This window comes from Gopherus flavomarginatus, chromosome 2 (assembly GCF_025201925.1).
Source record: "Gopherus flavomarginatus isolate rGopFla2 chromosome 2, rGopFla2.mat.asm, whole genome shotgun sequence".
Lineage (NCBI taxonomy): Eukaryota > Metazoa > Chordata > Testudines > Testudinidae > Gopherus > Gopherus flavomarginatus.
The window spans coordinates 234,997,015-235,012,302 of record NC_066618.1 but is presented as its reverse complement, the minus strand read 5'-3'; the positions used below and the strand labels follow the sequence as shown (position 1 = coordinate 235,012,302).

The window sequence follows — 15,288 nt, the reverse complement described above, 5'->3', positions numbered from 1 at the left end:
GACACATCAGATTTTTTAGGAAGGAATTACATTATGTAAAGAAATCCAGTAGCTTCTTAACTGACGGCTAAGTTTAAGTCAAAGCGTACAGTACTGTAGTATCTGATTCCTGTACAAGAAACACTTCGATTTTTGTCTCTACTTCTCTAGGTTTTGGGGGGCAGTTTAATATGCTGGCACTACTGCCCTCTACTGGATGGAATGTCAAATGTGCTCAGTTGACTGTGCTCATTTCTGTCCAGAAATTTATCTAGAGAGAGAACCAAAAGCGATTTGTCCTTTCTCTTAAATATTAAACATCTGTATTTCTACTGCAAACAGTCTTGGGCTTTTGTCCTTTGTGCAGTTTACTGGATGACAGCAGTTACTGCATACAGCCAGGGATTCGCTGTAATAAAAGGGATAAGGGGATTGTTTTCTGTTCTATGTTTGTGCCTAACCAGGGCCTTTACATGTTACTGGAATTCAAATAATAATAATAATTAATACGACATCAAAAACACAAGCAGTGTTCTACCTTCTGGTGAGTTCTCTTTGAAGTAGATCATCTTTTCTTCTCCTTGGATCTGTACTCTAGTGGTAGAAAAAGGCAGAATTAACCTTGCCTGCTGATAAAGGGTGTGAGCCTACAATTCCTTGCTCATGTGAGTAGTCCCACTGTGGTCAAGCTTGCAGGATCAGACCAAAGCAAGAGCACAAGAGTTAAACAGGATTTATTGTGGAGCAGTGGTTAACAAAGTGTGGCACACCAACTGCAATCAAATAGGTCTTTATAATTGATTCAATAAATCAAAATATGCACAGTCACATGGAGCTGGGCGGGGAGAAGGCAGCTGCCAGTCAGCCCCTGCCTCTAGGGTTACTGTTCCCATGCTGGGCAATCAGGATGCTGGAGCTGGGTGTCCTTTCTGGAGCCAGCTGATCTTCCTCCCCTGGCATCTCCCCAACTGGCTTGAAGTGGCCGAGGCATGGTAGAAGGGTAGTGGGCAAGCAGGGAGGGTCCAACCACCAGCCTCCTGCCTGGCCTCCAGCAGCAGCTACTTCTCTGTTTCAGGAGGTCTGGGAGAGGGGCTCTTGGCAGCACTTGGAGAGCAGACAGAATTTTGGGGGGCTCACCTCCTGGTCTGGTGAGTGTGATGTGTCAGCTAGTATGGAATCAGGATTCCTCTCAGGTGCTCACAAAGCCCCTGGTTCAGTGGTATCTGAGTGCCTCATAGTCTTTACGGTATTCATCTGCACAGCATCCCTGTGTGCTAGGGAAGTGCTGTCACCCCGGTTCTTCATATAGGGAACTGAGGCATAGAGGGAGGTAGCAGTTTGCTCATGCTCACCTGGAAGGAGCAAGGGATTGAATCCCAGGTCTCCTAAGTCCCAAGTTAGCTCTGAACTATTGGAACAGACCTCCTCTTGGTGAATTACCATGGGTTGATTTTCACCTGTCTTGGTGAATACAGACTGGAAGGTCTCACAACTTTGGTTGACTCTAGCAATCTACACTATTTTTTTTTCTTAAGTGCTTATTACCAGGCTATCTTAAAGGATAAAATGATGCTCATATAGGAAGCCTGTTGCTTTGCCAAGGGGGAGTGTCATTCAGAGGTGTTGAAATGCCGTTTTAAGATTATTCTTTTCTTCCAAAGTTGGGCTGATGTAAATTGGTTGTTAACAACTGCAATCTTCTAGGCATACAAGTGGTATGAGCTTGGGCACCAGAGAGGTCACTTTGCATCAGTTTGGCAGCGCTCTCTCTACAATGTTAATGGACTAAAAGCTCAGCCTTGGTGGACAGCAAAGGAAACTGGTTATACTGAATTGGTGAAGGTAAGTAATGAATTTCTCCCTCTCTCTTTTAACTAAGACTATAAAGTTAACTCCAGGTGCTTTACACTGGGTGGCTGAGATAGATTTAATCAGTAAATACAAAATGTATATGATAAGACACTGAAGTTTATCAAGTGCAAAATGACAGAAGAACCTCAGTGATTTGTACCAATGACGGGCACCCTCTATGAATTGTTAAGTTTGTAATTAGTAAGGGCCATTTCCTTCATCCCTTGTACTACAAAAGTCAGTGGCTTCAGTGGGAGCTTTAATTGCATCAGCAATATGAGCTGAGGCCCCATGTGACAGATACAATAAATAACACAAGGATAATAGTATTTAGTTATTTTAATGCTCTTTGTTCATTTAATTTGACAAGTGTAGTTCAGTTTTAATATTTATAGTAATACTTCATCATGTGCAAAAATTTATTCTTGTAAAGAATATAGCCTTAAACAAAAGGCGACCTCACTATAAGAGACCTCTATTAAATCCTTAATGAGAAATGGGAGTAAGCAACATTTTTGTGCATGCTTGTGTGTTGCAAAGTGTGAATCAGCAAATTCTACTATGCGGGCATTTTAAAAACATGACTACTCATTTCCATGAAAAAACAGACTGATTCCTCTAAGACAGCCATTTTTATATTTATATATAAAACAACATATGTCATGGTTTTGGTGCAGATCTAAAGCAAAAAAATTGAATGTCTGTGGTAATTTCCAAGTTACTGAGAAAAACAACACATTTTCCCAAATAACATTTTATTGAATATAAAATCTGTGTTTATCCCCTCTCACACACACACACACACACTCTCTCTCTCTCTCTCTCTCTCTCTCTCTCTCTCTCTCTCTCTCTCTCACACACACACACACACACACACACACACACACACACACACACACAGAGAGAGTATATGAAGAAAAACATGTAGGACCATGTGTTGCCTGGCACAAGGGAGAGATCAGAATACAGGGTACCTCTTGCACTGTCAAGGAGCTGTGCACTGTGGAAGTCCTCAGGGCAGTGCCCTTTCAGAGCTAGCTTCAGGAAGGATGGAGCCATGACCCTGTCCCACCCGCGTCCACCAGCAGAGGCACAGAGAGGAAATGAATACTGCACCCTCACCAAGGGCGATGCAGTGGTCATGGTACCCCAGCACTTTGGGATTTTCAGGAGCTGAGCCTGCCTTTCTGAAGTACAGTGCCTCCCTGAATTCGTTCGGGGGTGACACCTTAAAAGCACTTTTAAGTCCATAGAATATAGTAGTGTAAATCATAGAAGCAATGGAATCCCTGAAAGCACAGAGATACAATCACAATGAATGACAGAAGAGAGTAGGAACAGTAAGAGTTGTACACCAAGTTGTGCAGTGTATTTTTCCCATGTAGAATCACTACCAAGGTAGCTAGGTCAGTCATTTGTCCAAATAACAGTGAAACCTGTTCCTTTAACATTTGTTAATCACTGTAAGGAAAATAATGATTAAAATAAAAAGCTAAATCAGGTCAGATGCACAGTACTATGAGGTGATGACTAATAAAGTACTCAGAGGTAATGCAATATTTAGTTCGTTGGCTATGTTATTGGTAACAGATTGTGTCATTGCACTTGGACTGAATTGCTGGTCTTGATTTATGGGTACATATTACTTTAACTGGGGAGAGAGATGTTTCACATTCTTTAAGTTTAAGGTAACCTTCACAGTTGCTAGTGTGAGTCTGAAACATAAGTTGAAGGCATTTCCAAAAAAGATTTGTAGTGTTGTATCCTCTCCCACCCTCTGCCACTCTCACCCCCAATGAGTCAGTACAATTATTTGAATATTTTAAAAAAAGTTAAATAAATCCTAAAAATGTACGGTGCTGCGAGCAAAACGTGCAGTAGCATTCCCCAGACAGTGGTAAAAAACAGCTGTTTTATTAACTTCAAAGGCATTCTGACTTCCGTTTACATTTTTGTTAAAAAGACGAAATCTGTGCAAGTTGTTTCCCCAACCAACACAATGAAAACCAATCTGTAATCATTCTTCCCTGCTTTGCATCTTGTACAGTATTTAATGTTATGTTATGGTTTCTTTGGAATGGTGATGAGAATTGAACTATGTCTTGTCTTGCTCAGTGTACAAATAACTTAGGAAAAAATGCCTTGTTCTAGTATTCCTAGTGTGAGAATAGTCACTTTCCTTTCATTTACAATTACACAGCTAATTCCAGGATACAGGGGCTATTAAAAATGATTATAAGCATATTTTAAAATAATGCCATTTCAAGGGATGCTTATACCTGGTAAGCAAGGAGTTAATGCCCCTGCAACTGCTGCATAGAGTCTGATAAAAAAAGCTTTGAAAGGTTCTTGAAAAAAATAGGGGCAAGCCTAATTGGTGACAAGCCTCCAGTTCCTTAGAGGACAGAGAACCTAACTGTGCTGTGCTGCTTGGAAAGAGCCTGTTGAGAGACTAGTAAGTAGGTGTGCTGGTAATGTTGCTCTCTGTACGTCTGTCTAGGTCATCATCGTAGTATTTGAGGGACTTGGATTCTGAGGGCTTGTCTACACTGACAATGTTAAAGCGCTTTAAAGTGGCTTGTATCAGAGGGGTAGCCGTGTTAGTCTGGATCTGTAAAAGCAGCAAAGAATCCTGTGGCACCTTATAGACTAACAGACGTTTTGGAGCATGAGCTTTCGTGGGTGAATACCCACTTCCTCAGATGCATGCCATATGCATCTGAGGAAGTGGGTATTCACCCACGAAAGCTCATGCTCCAAAACGTCTGTTAGTCTATAAGGTGCCACAGGATTCTTTGCTGCTTTTAAAGTGGCTTGTGTAGTCATGGCACAGCACTGGGAGAGAGCTCTCCCAGCACTCTAAAAAATCCACAAGGTGTTTTTTCACGCTCCTGAACGAGAAAGTTGCAACGCTGTAAAGTGCCAGTGTGGACCATCCCTAATAAGATGCAGGAAATGCCTCCTTTCTTCTTCAGTCTCGAAATTTATACATCTCTGAACATAAAGCAAGCTAAGTTGCTTCTGCAGCTGATACCTTTCCTTGGTGCAATTAGTTGCCCCTCTGCTAGCCTGTTGCAGGATATTTTTGATGCATTGCACCATTCTGTGGTACTTTTGTTTAACTCCAGTATATGTTTACTTCCTGATTAGTTAGTTCTCATTCAAAATGTACAAGAGGTAAGACTTGTTTTGTATCCTGAAATCATCTTTGCTAGTCCTAAATAAGTACCAACACAGATAACTTTGTCCTTTCCTTATACTGTAGCTTTGACATTTGGAAAGGATCTCAGTAATACTTTGCCAGCAATGTACTATAGTGAGTGGAAATGATTGATTAAAGTAGATCATGGGCTCTCTGTTTTCTCTGACAATGTGGATTTTACTAATTAAGAAATTCAAGCCATCCTCAGCTGGAAGAAAATGAAAGAGGTAGCTATCCTACTACATGTCCACAATCCATAATTGGCCTTGAAAAGATTGTTGGGTGGCTAAATAGCACCTTTTGCAGATTGTGCTGACACCTAGGTTTGAAATGGTTTAGAAAACAAAGGCTAAATATTAAAACTTAATGGTGAAATTAAGTTTTAAATTAAGTGGAGTAACTGTTTAATATTAAAAAAAAGTGTAGGGAGACTTTAAGGAAAGCCCTGTCTTGCAAAGAGCAAAGGCATTCAATATTTATTATTGTGACAGTAGTGATTGTTATAGACTAAATAGGCTTTGGAAACTCAGAGTGAAGATTTTTTGGTGTGTTCAGTAATATTTTTTTTCTAAAAATCAAGATTAAATGAAGAAAACCCATCCTCGGGTGTAGTACAGTATTTGCAATTAAAATTTACAGTGCAATCAGATGTAAAGCAACAATAAGATGCAATTAGTGTTTAAGAAAAAGACAGTGAGGAAAAAACATGTAGGGGTTTATAGAAATCGGCTCTTATTGAACAAATGCTTGTACTCAAGGTACTATTCACATTTGGATTCTTGATTCGAATCAAGATTGGATCACAACTCAAAAGAGTTGGCTGGTCTTAACCTGTTGTTTGAAATTATGCATACAATACAGTATGGTAATTTTTAGTATTTTCCTGGGAAATGCCAGTACTTAGAATATCAGCAAGACAGTTGGTCTCAGTCCTGCAAACACTCATTCAACAGGACTATTCATAGTTAAGGCTACATTTTAGTCATTTTTAGTAAAAGTCATGGTCAGGTCACGGGCAGTAAACAAAAATTCATGGCCCATGACCTCTCTATGACTTGTACTATATACCCCTGACTAAATCTTGGGGAGGAGGGTGGCCCAAAGGGCACCCGGGGTGCTCACGGGAGGGGGCAGCCTTGAGGGGGGCAGGCGGCAAGCTCCCTACCCAGCGTCATCTCTCAGCTCCTAGGCAGAGGTGCAGTCACACAGCTCTGCCTGCTGCCTCCTCCCCACGTGCCGGCTCCACAATTCCCATTGGCTGGGAACTGCGGCCAATGGGAGCTGTGGGGGTGATGCCTGCAGGTGGAGGCAGCGCACAGAGCCCCCTTGCTGAGGAGCCAAGGGAAGTTGCCGCTTCTGGGGAGCTCCTCCCCTGCGAGGTAAATGCCACCCATAGCCCTCACCCTCTCCCATGCCCCAACTTCCAGTCCTGAGCTCCCTACCCAAACTCCTGCTGTTGTTGGAGAGATGGCAGTGGCCTTAGACTGCCCCAGCAGCAGCCGGTGCGGCTGGCCACTACAGAGGTCACGGAAAGTCACAGAATCCGTGGCCTCCATGACAAACTCGCAGCCTTACTCATAGATAAAGTTCAGCATGTGTGTAAATGTTTTCAAAACCAGGGTCTTGGAGATAAACACTAAGTTGTGTTTGAACTTTTCCACACAGTGCTCAGGTTCCTGAATCTACTTTCCGTCTGATAAGCGACAGATTATTACTTGCAGTGAAGAATTATCAAGTTGTTTTGCAGACATATTCAGTTATATTCAAATCAGTTTGTCTGTGGATCTGTGGAGACAAGAGTCTTAAAAGGAAAGTACAAGCACCTTCCAGTTGAATTTTGGCCTGTTTTGCTTGCAGACCTCTAGAAGTGGTAGGGAAGATTCTATGTACAAGCTGTGATATAGACCCATGCTCTTCATGCTAGCAAGAGGTGGGTGCTGGGCCAGTTATTGTCAGAGATTAACAATGTCTCCTTTTGGGAGGGCAGAATACAGACCTTTTGCATTAGATCCTTGCTCAAATAGAAGAATTGCTTGATGCTGATATTCTATCTAATTACTGCCCAGTCTCAACCTCTCCTCTTTGGACCAGAGGATTGAGGAGTTTGTAGCAAAGCACCTCCAGCTCTATTTAAAGTTTTCCAATTTTCTTGACATGTATTACTTTAGATTACGGCCTGTATAAAGTCAAGCTGCATTGGTTTCCTTCCTCTGTTCCTGCCAATAGATGATCAGTTATTCATGACAGAATTTTCATTTGAAACAACAGCCTTTTATAGCTTTGAACATGAAGTGGTGTTAACTCACCTGCCGATTCTGGCTTGGGTTAACAACGCTTTCTTCAGTAGCTCCATTCTAGCCTTTCCAAAAAATCTCAGAGGCTGATGATATGAAACTATATATCCATAAAATACTCTGCATTGAGGTTTGCATGGGAGGCAACTAGGAAGCCTGTGACCTACATTACTACTGGTATTCTAAATTCAGCTCTGTCTTTCCCATCAGACATAAGCAGTACAGTCTTTCTCATCTGTTTGGACACTATGTAGGTCATACTAGTGAAATCTCCAAAGGGCTTCATAGGGTTTGCATCTGATCACTCTATTTACCCATCTGTTGCCCATCCATTTGTCAAGGATGTTTTCTACCCTCATATACTCCTGGATTCCCAAGCAGCAAAGGCCTAAAGTATTTTTATCAGTGTATGGCTGGCAATGAGTCTGTAAACATTTTTGATCCTAGGACTTTTGCTCCTCTCTCACCCCCAATAATAAAAGTAAAGCTCCTATAGTTTTTTGGGGAAACGATTTTTTTTTTCTTGTTGGAGTTAAGTATACAGGAAGACTGTAGTGAAACCCACCTGAAAAGAGGCTAGAATGAACACAGTAGAAAGCACAGTAATTGTGAACACCATCTCTTATATTGGAGTGGAGGAGAGAGAGAGAGAATCCTAGTCACTATAAAGAAAAAAGGAGATCTACAATAGACAGGAAGTACAATCCTAATTTTCCTAGATCTTGGCACACCTACACAGTCTCTCAAAAAAGAGTTGGTAAGAGCCAGTCATTTTATTGTGGAAAACCCGGAGAATTCCAGGAATTGTGTTTCTAAAGCTCTTTAGATACGTCTGTGCTTCAAATTGAAGGTCTGATTGTCGCCTGGGTAGGCATAACCAGATTAGTTTCAATCTAGCTAGCACAGATGATAATATCTGTATAGATGGGGTGACATGGACTTCAGCATGGCCTAGCAATCAGAGTCTAGTCCCTCCATAGTATGTCTGTGTTACAGCAGGGAGTCTGCCTCCCAGCCTGCATACACAGCCTAGTACAAGCTTGGGTGGTTGGCCAAGCAGCTGCCTATGATGCAACAGCCATGCTGCTATTTTTAGCATCCTAGCTGGAGCAGAACTGGCGCCAATCTGGCATGCTGTCGGAGCCAGCTGGGGTATGTACTCAGGTTGCTAGCTGGTGCCATTATGTCTACACTACTATTGTTACCTGTGTTAGATAAATTAAAGCTAACACAAACATACCTACCCGTGCTCAGGGCTGGTGCAACCACTAGGCGAACTAGGCGGTCGCCTAGGGCGCCGAGTGGTTGGTGGCGGCAAAAAGCGGTGCCCTGGCTCGACGGGGGGGAGCTGCATTCCGGAGGCACTGGAGAGCCAAAGCCTCCTGCTTGCGTCAGTGGCGAGCCCCAGCCATGGAGGAGCGAGCACGGTGCGGGGGGCAGCAGCCCTGCAAAGACGGCTGTGCCACTAGTGGGGAGCAGCCACACCCCCCAGCCCTCCTGCCCAGATTGCGGCCCGGCGCCCCCCCCCGGGGGGCTCCTGCAGGCTGCCACAGATGCAGGCTCCCACCTCACTGCGCTTGGGCTCTGCAGCTCACGGGAGTGTGAGCCGCTGGGGCGAGGGGCCCTGAGCCATACTTCCGGGAACCGCAGAGCCCGAGTGCGGAGAGAGGGGAACCGGGGGGCACACAGACCTGGCCAGAGGGGCTGTGCACCCGGCAGCTCAGCAGCCTCCACATGGAGCCAGCGTCTGACCGGCATGGGCATGGTAAAGGGAGTCAGGGAGCAGGGGGGTTGGATGAGTCGGGAGGTCTGGGGGGGCTATCTGGGGGTGGGGATGTGGAGAGGGATTGGATCAGTCGGGACAGGGAGTGGGGGGAGTTAGATGGGTCGGGAGTTCTGGGGTCCTGTCGGGGTGGGGAGTGGTTGGATGGGGTGTGGGAGTCCCAGGGGTCTGTCTGGGGGTGGAGGTGTGGATAAGGATTGGGGCAGTCAGGGGACAGGTAGGGGGTAGGGCTGTAGGGGGGCAGTTAGGGAGGGAGGATCTCAGGAAGGGGCAGTTGGGATAAGGAACAGGGAGGCTTAGGCAGGGGATGGAGTTCTGCGTGGAAGTTAGGGGCAGGGGTCCCAGGAGGAGGGAGTCAGGGGACAAGGAGTAGGGAGGTTGGGAGTTCTGAGGGGGGCAGTCAAAGGGTGGGAAGTGGGAGGGAGTGGATGGGGGCAGGGCTCTCCCCCCATCCTCTTTGATTGTTGAACTATGGTAACCCTAGGCGAGGGGGTAGCCGGGGGGCACATGAGGGCTGGCTTCTGCATGCATCTGCTGCAGCCTGCAGGAGCCCACTGCCTTTACAGGGCTGCTGCCCCCCTGCACCGCACCAGCTCCTCCATGGCTGGGGCTCGCCGCCGCAAGTGGGACACTCTGGCTCTCCAGTGCCTCCGGAAGGCAGCTCCTCCCTGCCGAGCTGCTGCAGCGGCCCAAGCTGGGCAAAGCCAGTGTGTGGACTCAGGGCAGGGGTGGCCAAGGTGGGGTGGGGAGGGCTCTGCACCCTCCAGGGGAGTTCAGGGGATGGGGAGGGGGGAACCTGGTCTGGGGAGCAGCCCCTGGGCAGGCTGGCCCTGGGGTCTATAAAGGCTCGTTGGGGTTTACCCCTCAATGAACCAATGTGCAAGGGGGGTGGGACGAAAGGTGAAAGTTTCGACTAGGGCGCAAAATATCCTTGCACCTGCCCTGCCCATGCTACAATCACATCTTCACTTTGCGGTTATATCAAGGTATCCATTTTCTGGGATCTGCTTGCTGCCTGTCATTTAACTGAAGAAAGTCAAGTGGCAATGCACCATGGAACTGAAATGGAAATTTCATGGATTCACACATTTTAAGGCTAGAAGCGACCATTATGGTTATCTACTCTGGCCTCCTGCATTAACACAGGTCTTAGAATTACGCACAGCAATCCTTGCATCTAGCCCATCACATTCAAACAGATGATATGGAGATGTACCAGTAAGAGCCCATTTTGCATGTTGAAATTAATTGAAATATTCCTACACAAGTGCTTTTGTTTTCAAAAATTGGAGAGGGAAATGCAAAATTGTTCATGCAAAATGTGGTTCAGTCAACAAAGTAAATGGCTGGGAAATAGAAATCCTTTTTGTATCATTAGGTCCAATTGTTACTGTGTTCACCTATATGACTGTAAGGTTAAAATTACTGGCTACAATTAGAATATTAATTCTGTAATTTATAAGATTCTATGCAAACATAATGTCCTAAGGAAGCAGCTTGAGTAGAGCTTTAAATTTCGCATACTAACTTTTGAAGAGTGATTCAGTTTTGAATGCATACTGGATAAAAAGAGGATAGATGTTCATCATTTAAACTTGTCCACTATTTTCAGAGAGTGTGTGTATATAATCCCTCTGCTGGAATTTCAAGTCAAATATTATCTTCCTTTTCAATAATAGGAGAGCGTGCGAATAAAGCTTAGCAGACCTCACTGAAGTTTTAACTTATAATTGCAGAGTTAAGGAGAGTGCTTACATTGTTCCACTTTGAACTGTAAAACTCGGTGCTTTGAGTTTCAGATTATTGTAGTGGGTTTGTTGTCTCCAGAGTATGCCAAGTACTAGTGTACTGAGATTGAATAGATCAGCACTCTTGTTAGCTTGCAATATAAAATGATCTGTTACACAGCCCTTAGGCTAATCAAAACAGCAAATTAATGTAGGGGCCAGTCTGTGAGCTGGCTGGGGATTATTGAAATTTTTATGATACAAAAGTAATCAAATCTGAAGAACGATGTGATGGTTGTTTTTACAGCCTTAATATGCCTTCTCAGAAATTGAAAATAAGGAAACTTGACAATGATGAACGCTTTTACTGCTGTTAAATCAAAAAGGGAGAGAGAGAGAGACAGAAAAACTAAAGAGGTATAAAACCGAACACAAATTCTCAGAATAATAATGGTGGTTCTCACTACAGTCCCTAGAAAAAAACTGGAAGCTTATTCGTGATGAAGGGCTTGCTATAATGGATAAAGGAAAAGGCCTCTTCTTACCTGAAGATGAGAATCTGCGAGAAAAGGGAGATTGGAGCCAGTTCACATTGTGGCAGCAAGGTAAGTAACCTATTTATTAATCTTCCTTCCCATTTCCCCCTCCTCTCTGTTCACTCAATATTCTGGAATAAGAAATAGTAATATAGCTTTGCAAAATCAGTGCTATTTTGTTAAATTTCTGGAACCGTCATTTGAGCGTGTGGAAGAAGGCAGCTAATAAAATTGGGTATTTGCACCCTGAGCATAGTGAGCAAGAATTCTTTATGCAAAATCACATTGCCCAGAAGCATGTGCAGAATCTAACACCACAATATCCATCTATTGGCAAGGTTGCCAAGATTTTGTTCTAGCAAAGTCAGTAGTGCACAAGTACAAATCAGCCTGGAGGAAGGAGAGAAGGTGGGAAGGAAAAAATGTATCTCAAATCTTTTGTCACCAACCAGATGCAATTCTGTCATTCAGAAACTATATGAGCTACAGTATATGTTTTAATAAGCCAGCTGCTCTTTCTCTGGGCTATGATGTGGGAGGCCTGAGTGTTGGAATAACCTTAAGTAGTGTAGGGATTTACAACTTAGAAAGAACTTTGAAATATATCATTTCAATACTGAGGTATAGTTTGTCTTGATGGGAGTCACATCTCTTTTTCCCCATAGAGCCTCATTCATCATCTTATGACTCATACCCTAAACGAATGATTTAAAAGCAGGGTGTCATTAAACTAATGATATTACAAGCCATCTCTCTTTGCTTCAGTTTCAGTGTCTATCCTCTTTTTGCTTCTGTGAAATGGGAACTGTAACACTTACCTGGCTTTTGTAGGAAGCTCTTTGAAATCTTTGGATGAAACATGCTTATTTGAGTGGGAAGTGTAGAGATTATTTATATAGTGTTTCACTTGCCAATTTGTTTTGTTAGGAAGAAAAAATGAAAACACCTGTAAAGGCGTCCATAAAACATGTGCTTTATTGGAAAGATTCCCTGAGGCTACAGGGTGCCGAAGAGGACAGGTACTTATTGATATGCTTCATTACTTGCAATCCAAGAGGGTGGGGCAAGGTGATGCCAACACGTGCTGTACACATAGGGGACACTGACTTGAGCAGAGTTCATTCAGTGGGCCAGATCCACTGAAACTGGTTCAGGGAGTTATAAAGTAAACCCACTTGCACAAATCTGGCTTGTGGGTCAGCATCAAGATTCACCTCAAGGCAGGCAGGTGGTAGTGCCACTTCCATTTGCTCTTCTTCAGGTTTCTGCCTCTGGAAGGCAACTTTAAGACTCTCTGCAGGATGCTGGCAAAGTGTGTATCTCATCCCTGCCCAGTGCCTGGCTCACATAGAGGGTAACAGTCTGCTCCTGCTACCAGTTAGTTAGTTAGTTGAGGATCTGAATGTCCAGACCCAGCTGATGACCCGAGCTGTGTCAGGATGATTCTACAGGATGAAATGTCTGTTTTTTCAATGTTTTAATTAGAAATTACATCCAAAAACTGCATTAAAAGGATGTTAGGGTTGCAAAGTCAAGCATTCCAAATTTAAAGAATTATAGAAATGTAGGGCTGGAAAGAACCTCTGAAGAGGACCCTGCTGAGGCAGGACCATCCCTGATAAGTGTTTGTTTAACTTGTTCTTAAAAACCTCCAATGACAGGGATTCCACAACCTGTCTTGGAAGTCTATTCTAGTGCTTAACTACCTTATAGTTAGAAAGTTTTCCCTAATATCTAGTCTAAATCTCCCTTGCTGCAGATTAAGACCATTACTTTTTGTCCTACCTTCAGCGGCCATGGAGAATATTTGATCACTTCTTTATATCAGCTCTTAAGCTATTTGAAAACTGATGTTAGGTCACCCTTTAGTCTTCTTTTCTCAAGACGATCATACCCATTTTTTTAGCCTTTCCTCATAGGTCAGGTTTTTTTAAACCTTCTGTCAGTTTTGTTGCTCTCCTCTGACCTCTCTCCAGTTTGTCCACATCTTTCTAAAAGAGTGGCACCCAAAACTGAACACAGTAACCTGCATGAGGCCTCACTAGCACCAAGTAGAGCGGGACTGTTACCTCCTGTTAATACACCCCAGAATAGTAATCTCTTTCACAGCTTCATCATGTTGTTGGCTCATATTCAATTTGTTAGCCACTATAACCCCTCAATTCTTTTCAGGAGTACTGCTGCCTAGTCAGTTATTCCCCATTTTCTATTGTGCATTTGTATTTTCATTCCGCAGTGTAGTACTTTGCACTTGTCTTTATTTAATTCCATCTCGTTGATTTCTGACCAATTCTCAATTTGTCAAGGTTGTTTTGAATTCCAATCCTATCATCCAATGTTCTTGCATCCTCTCCCAGTGTGGTGTCATTTGCAAGTCTTGTAAGCATGCTCTCCACTCCATTATCCAAGTAATTAATGAAAGCATTGAACAGTACCAGATCTGAGACAGACCTGCAGGACCCCACTAGATACTTCCTCCCAGTTTGACACTGATAACTATTCTTTGAGTACAATCTTTCAACCAGTTATGCACCCACCGTATAGTAATTTAGTCTAGACCACATTTTCCTAGTTTGCTTATGAGAATGTCGTGTGGGACTGTGTCAAAAGCCTTATTAAAAGCAAGCTATATTACATCTACTGCTTCCTCCCATTTGGTACCCTGTTAAAGAATTCTCTGTTCCTCAGTTCCCTTTCCATAAAATAGAGTTATACACTCACAGGATGTTGTAAAAATAAATTCATTCATGTTTTTGAAGCACTCAGATACTATGAGGAGAGCACTGTAGAAACACCTGTATGGAAATTCATATTTTTGTATTCAGCACAGGGTTTGGATGGAGTGCATTAAATAAAGTCTGGGGACACACACTGAATGAGGATAAAAAAGAAATATTGAATAATTAACTACCCATTCACTGAACGAGGCAGAGATCCTGTGGAAAAAATAGTGTGTAGTACCATATAATGATTATATCATATTGCATATTATAACGGAGTTGAATAAAGTAGCATGGGCAAATTTAATTCTGACATTTCCTAAATTTTGAATGCTTGACTCTACAGACATAATGTTATTTTAATGCAGTTGTATGGATGTTATATATTAATAATGTATGTGTGGTACAGTACTTATGAATTATATGTATGGCATAAGTTGTTTGATGATACCCCATATGCATTCCAGTGTGGGACAGTAGGTGTGCAGTTGCTGGGGGTTTTATCTCTGTGTTGAAGAAGATTCTCTTGGGATATTTGGGTGGCCTGTTCCACGATACCTACTTCAATACTGAAATAAAACCCCCTCTGACAGCACACCCGCAGTTGTCATGTACCTCCCCACATTGGAACCCACACGGGTATCATCAAACAACTACAACCCATACTCAATGGGGACCCATCCTGAAAGAAATATTTCCTGAACCTTGACAACTCCCCAACCTCTCCAAGCTCATCATCAGAAGCAAGCTGCCCACAGACTGAGACACACCAACTCAAAGCAGCACCAGCCCCTGCTAAGCAATAGATGTAAAACCTGCAAACAGAGCCTCATGGCTACAATGATCAACACCCCACACAACACAACTTTCAAAATCCATGAGTCCTACACGTACCTGTCACAACAGGTGGTGGACTCATCCAGTGCACTAAATGCCCTAGACTATCGCTATGTTCTCCGATGAACTCACACAAGAAAACGAGAAGACAACACCACCATATTATCTGTGGGTGAACACTTTTCACAAGTAATCACCCTATACCTGCCCTGTCAGTCCTCCTCTTGAAAGGAAATGTGCACAACACTGTCGAAAGATAAGCCTCTGAGCTTAAATTCATAACTTTGCTAGGCACAAAAAATCATGGTGTTAAAAAAGAGGCTGGATTTATGGCTCATTACAACAATCTGTAACCCAGT

The 15,288-nt window shown here is 43.3% G+C and overlaps 1 protein-coding gene across 18 annotated transcripts in view; it reads left to right on the top strand.

Moving 5' to 3' along the window:
* Nucleotides 1–15,288, top strand: part of ASPH (aspartate beta-hydroxylase) — a 201,058-nt gene that overhangs the window by 172,880 nt on the left and 12,890 nt on the right. For 16 of the 18 annotated variants that reach the window (XM_050940775.1, XM_050940774.1, XM_050940764.1 and 13 more), the window contains 3 exons: nucleotides 1,684–1,821; nucleotides 11,306–11,441; nucleotides 12,300–12,391. In XM_050940775.1, coding sequence (XP_050796732.1) covers nucleotides 1,684–1,821; nucleotides 11,306–11,441; nucleotides 12,300–12,391 — 366 coding nt within the window. Of the gene's footprint in view, nucleotides 1–1,683; nucleotides 1,822–11,305; nucleotides 11,442–12,299; nucleotides 12,392–14,197; nucleotides 14,304–15,288 lie in introns of those variants that run through there. The other 2 variants (XM_050940773.1, XR_007772620.1) reach the window with 2 other exon arrangements.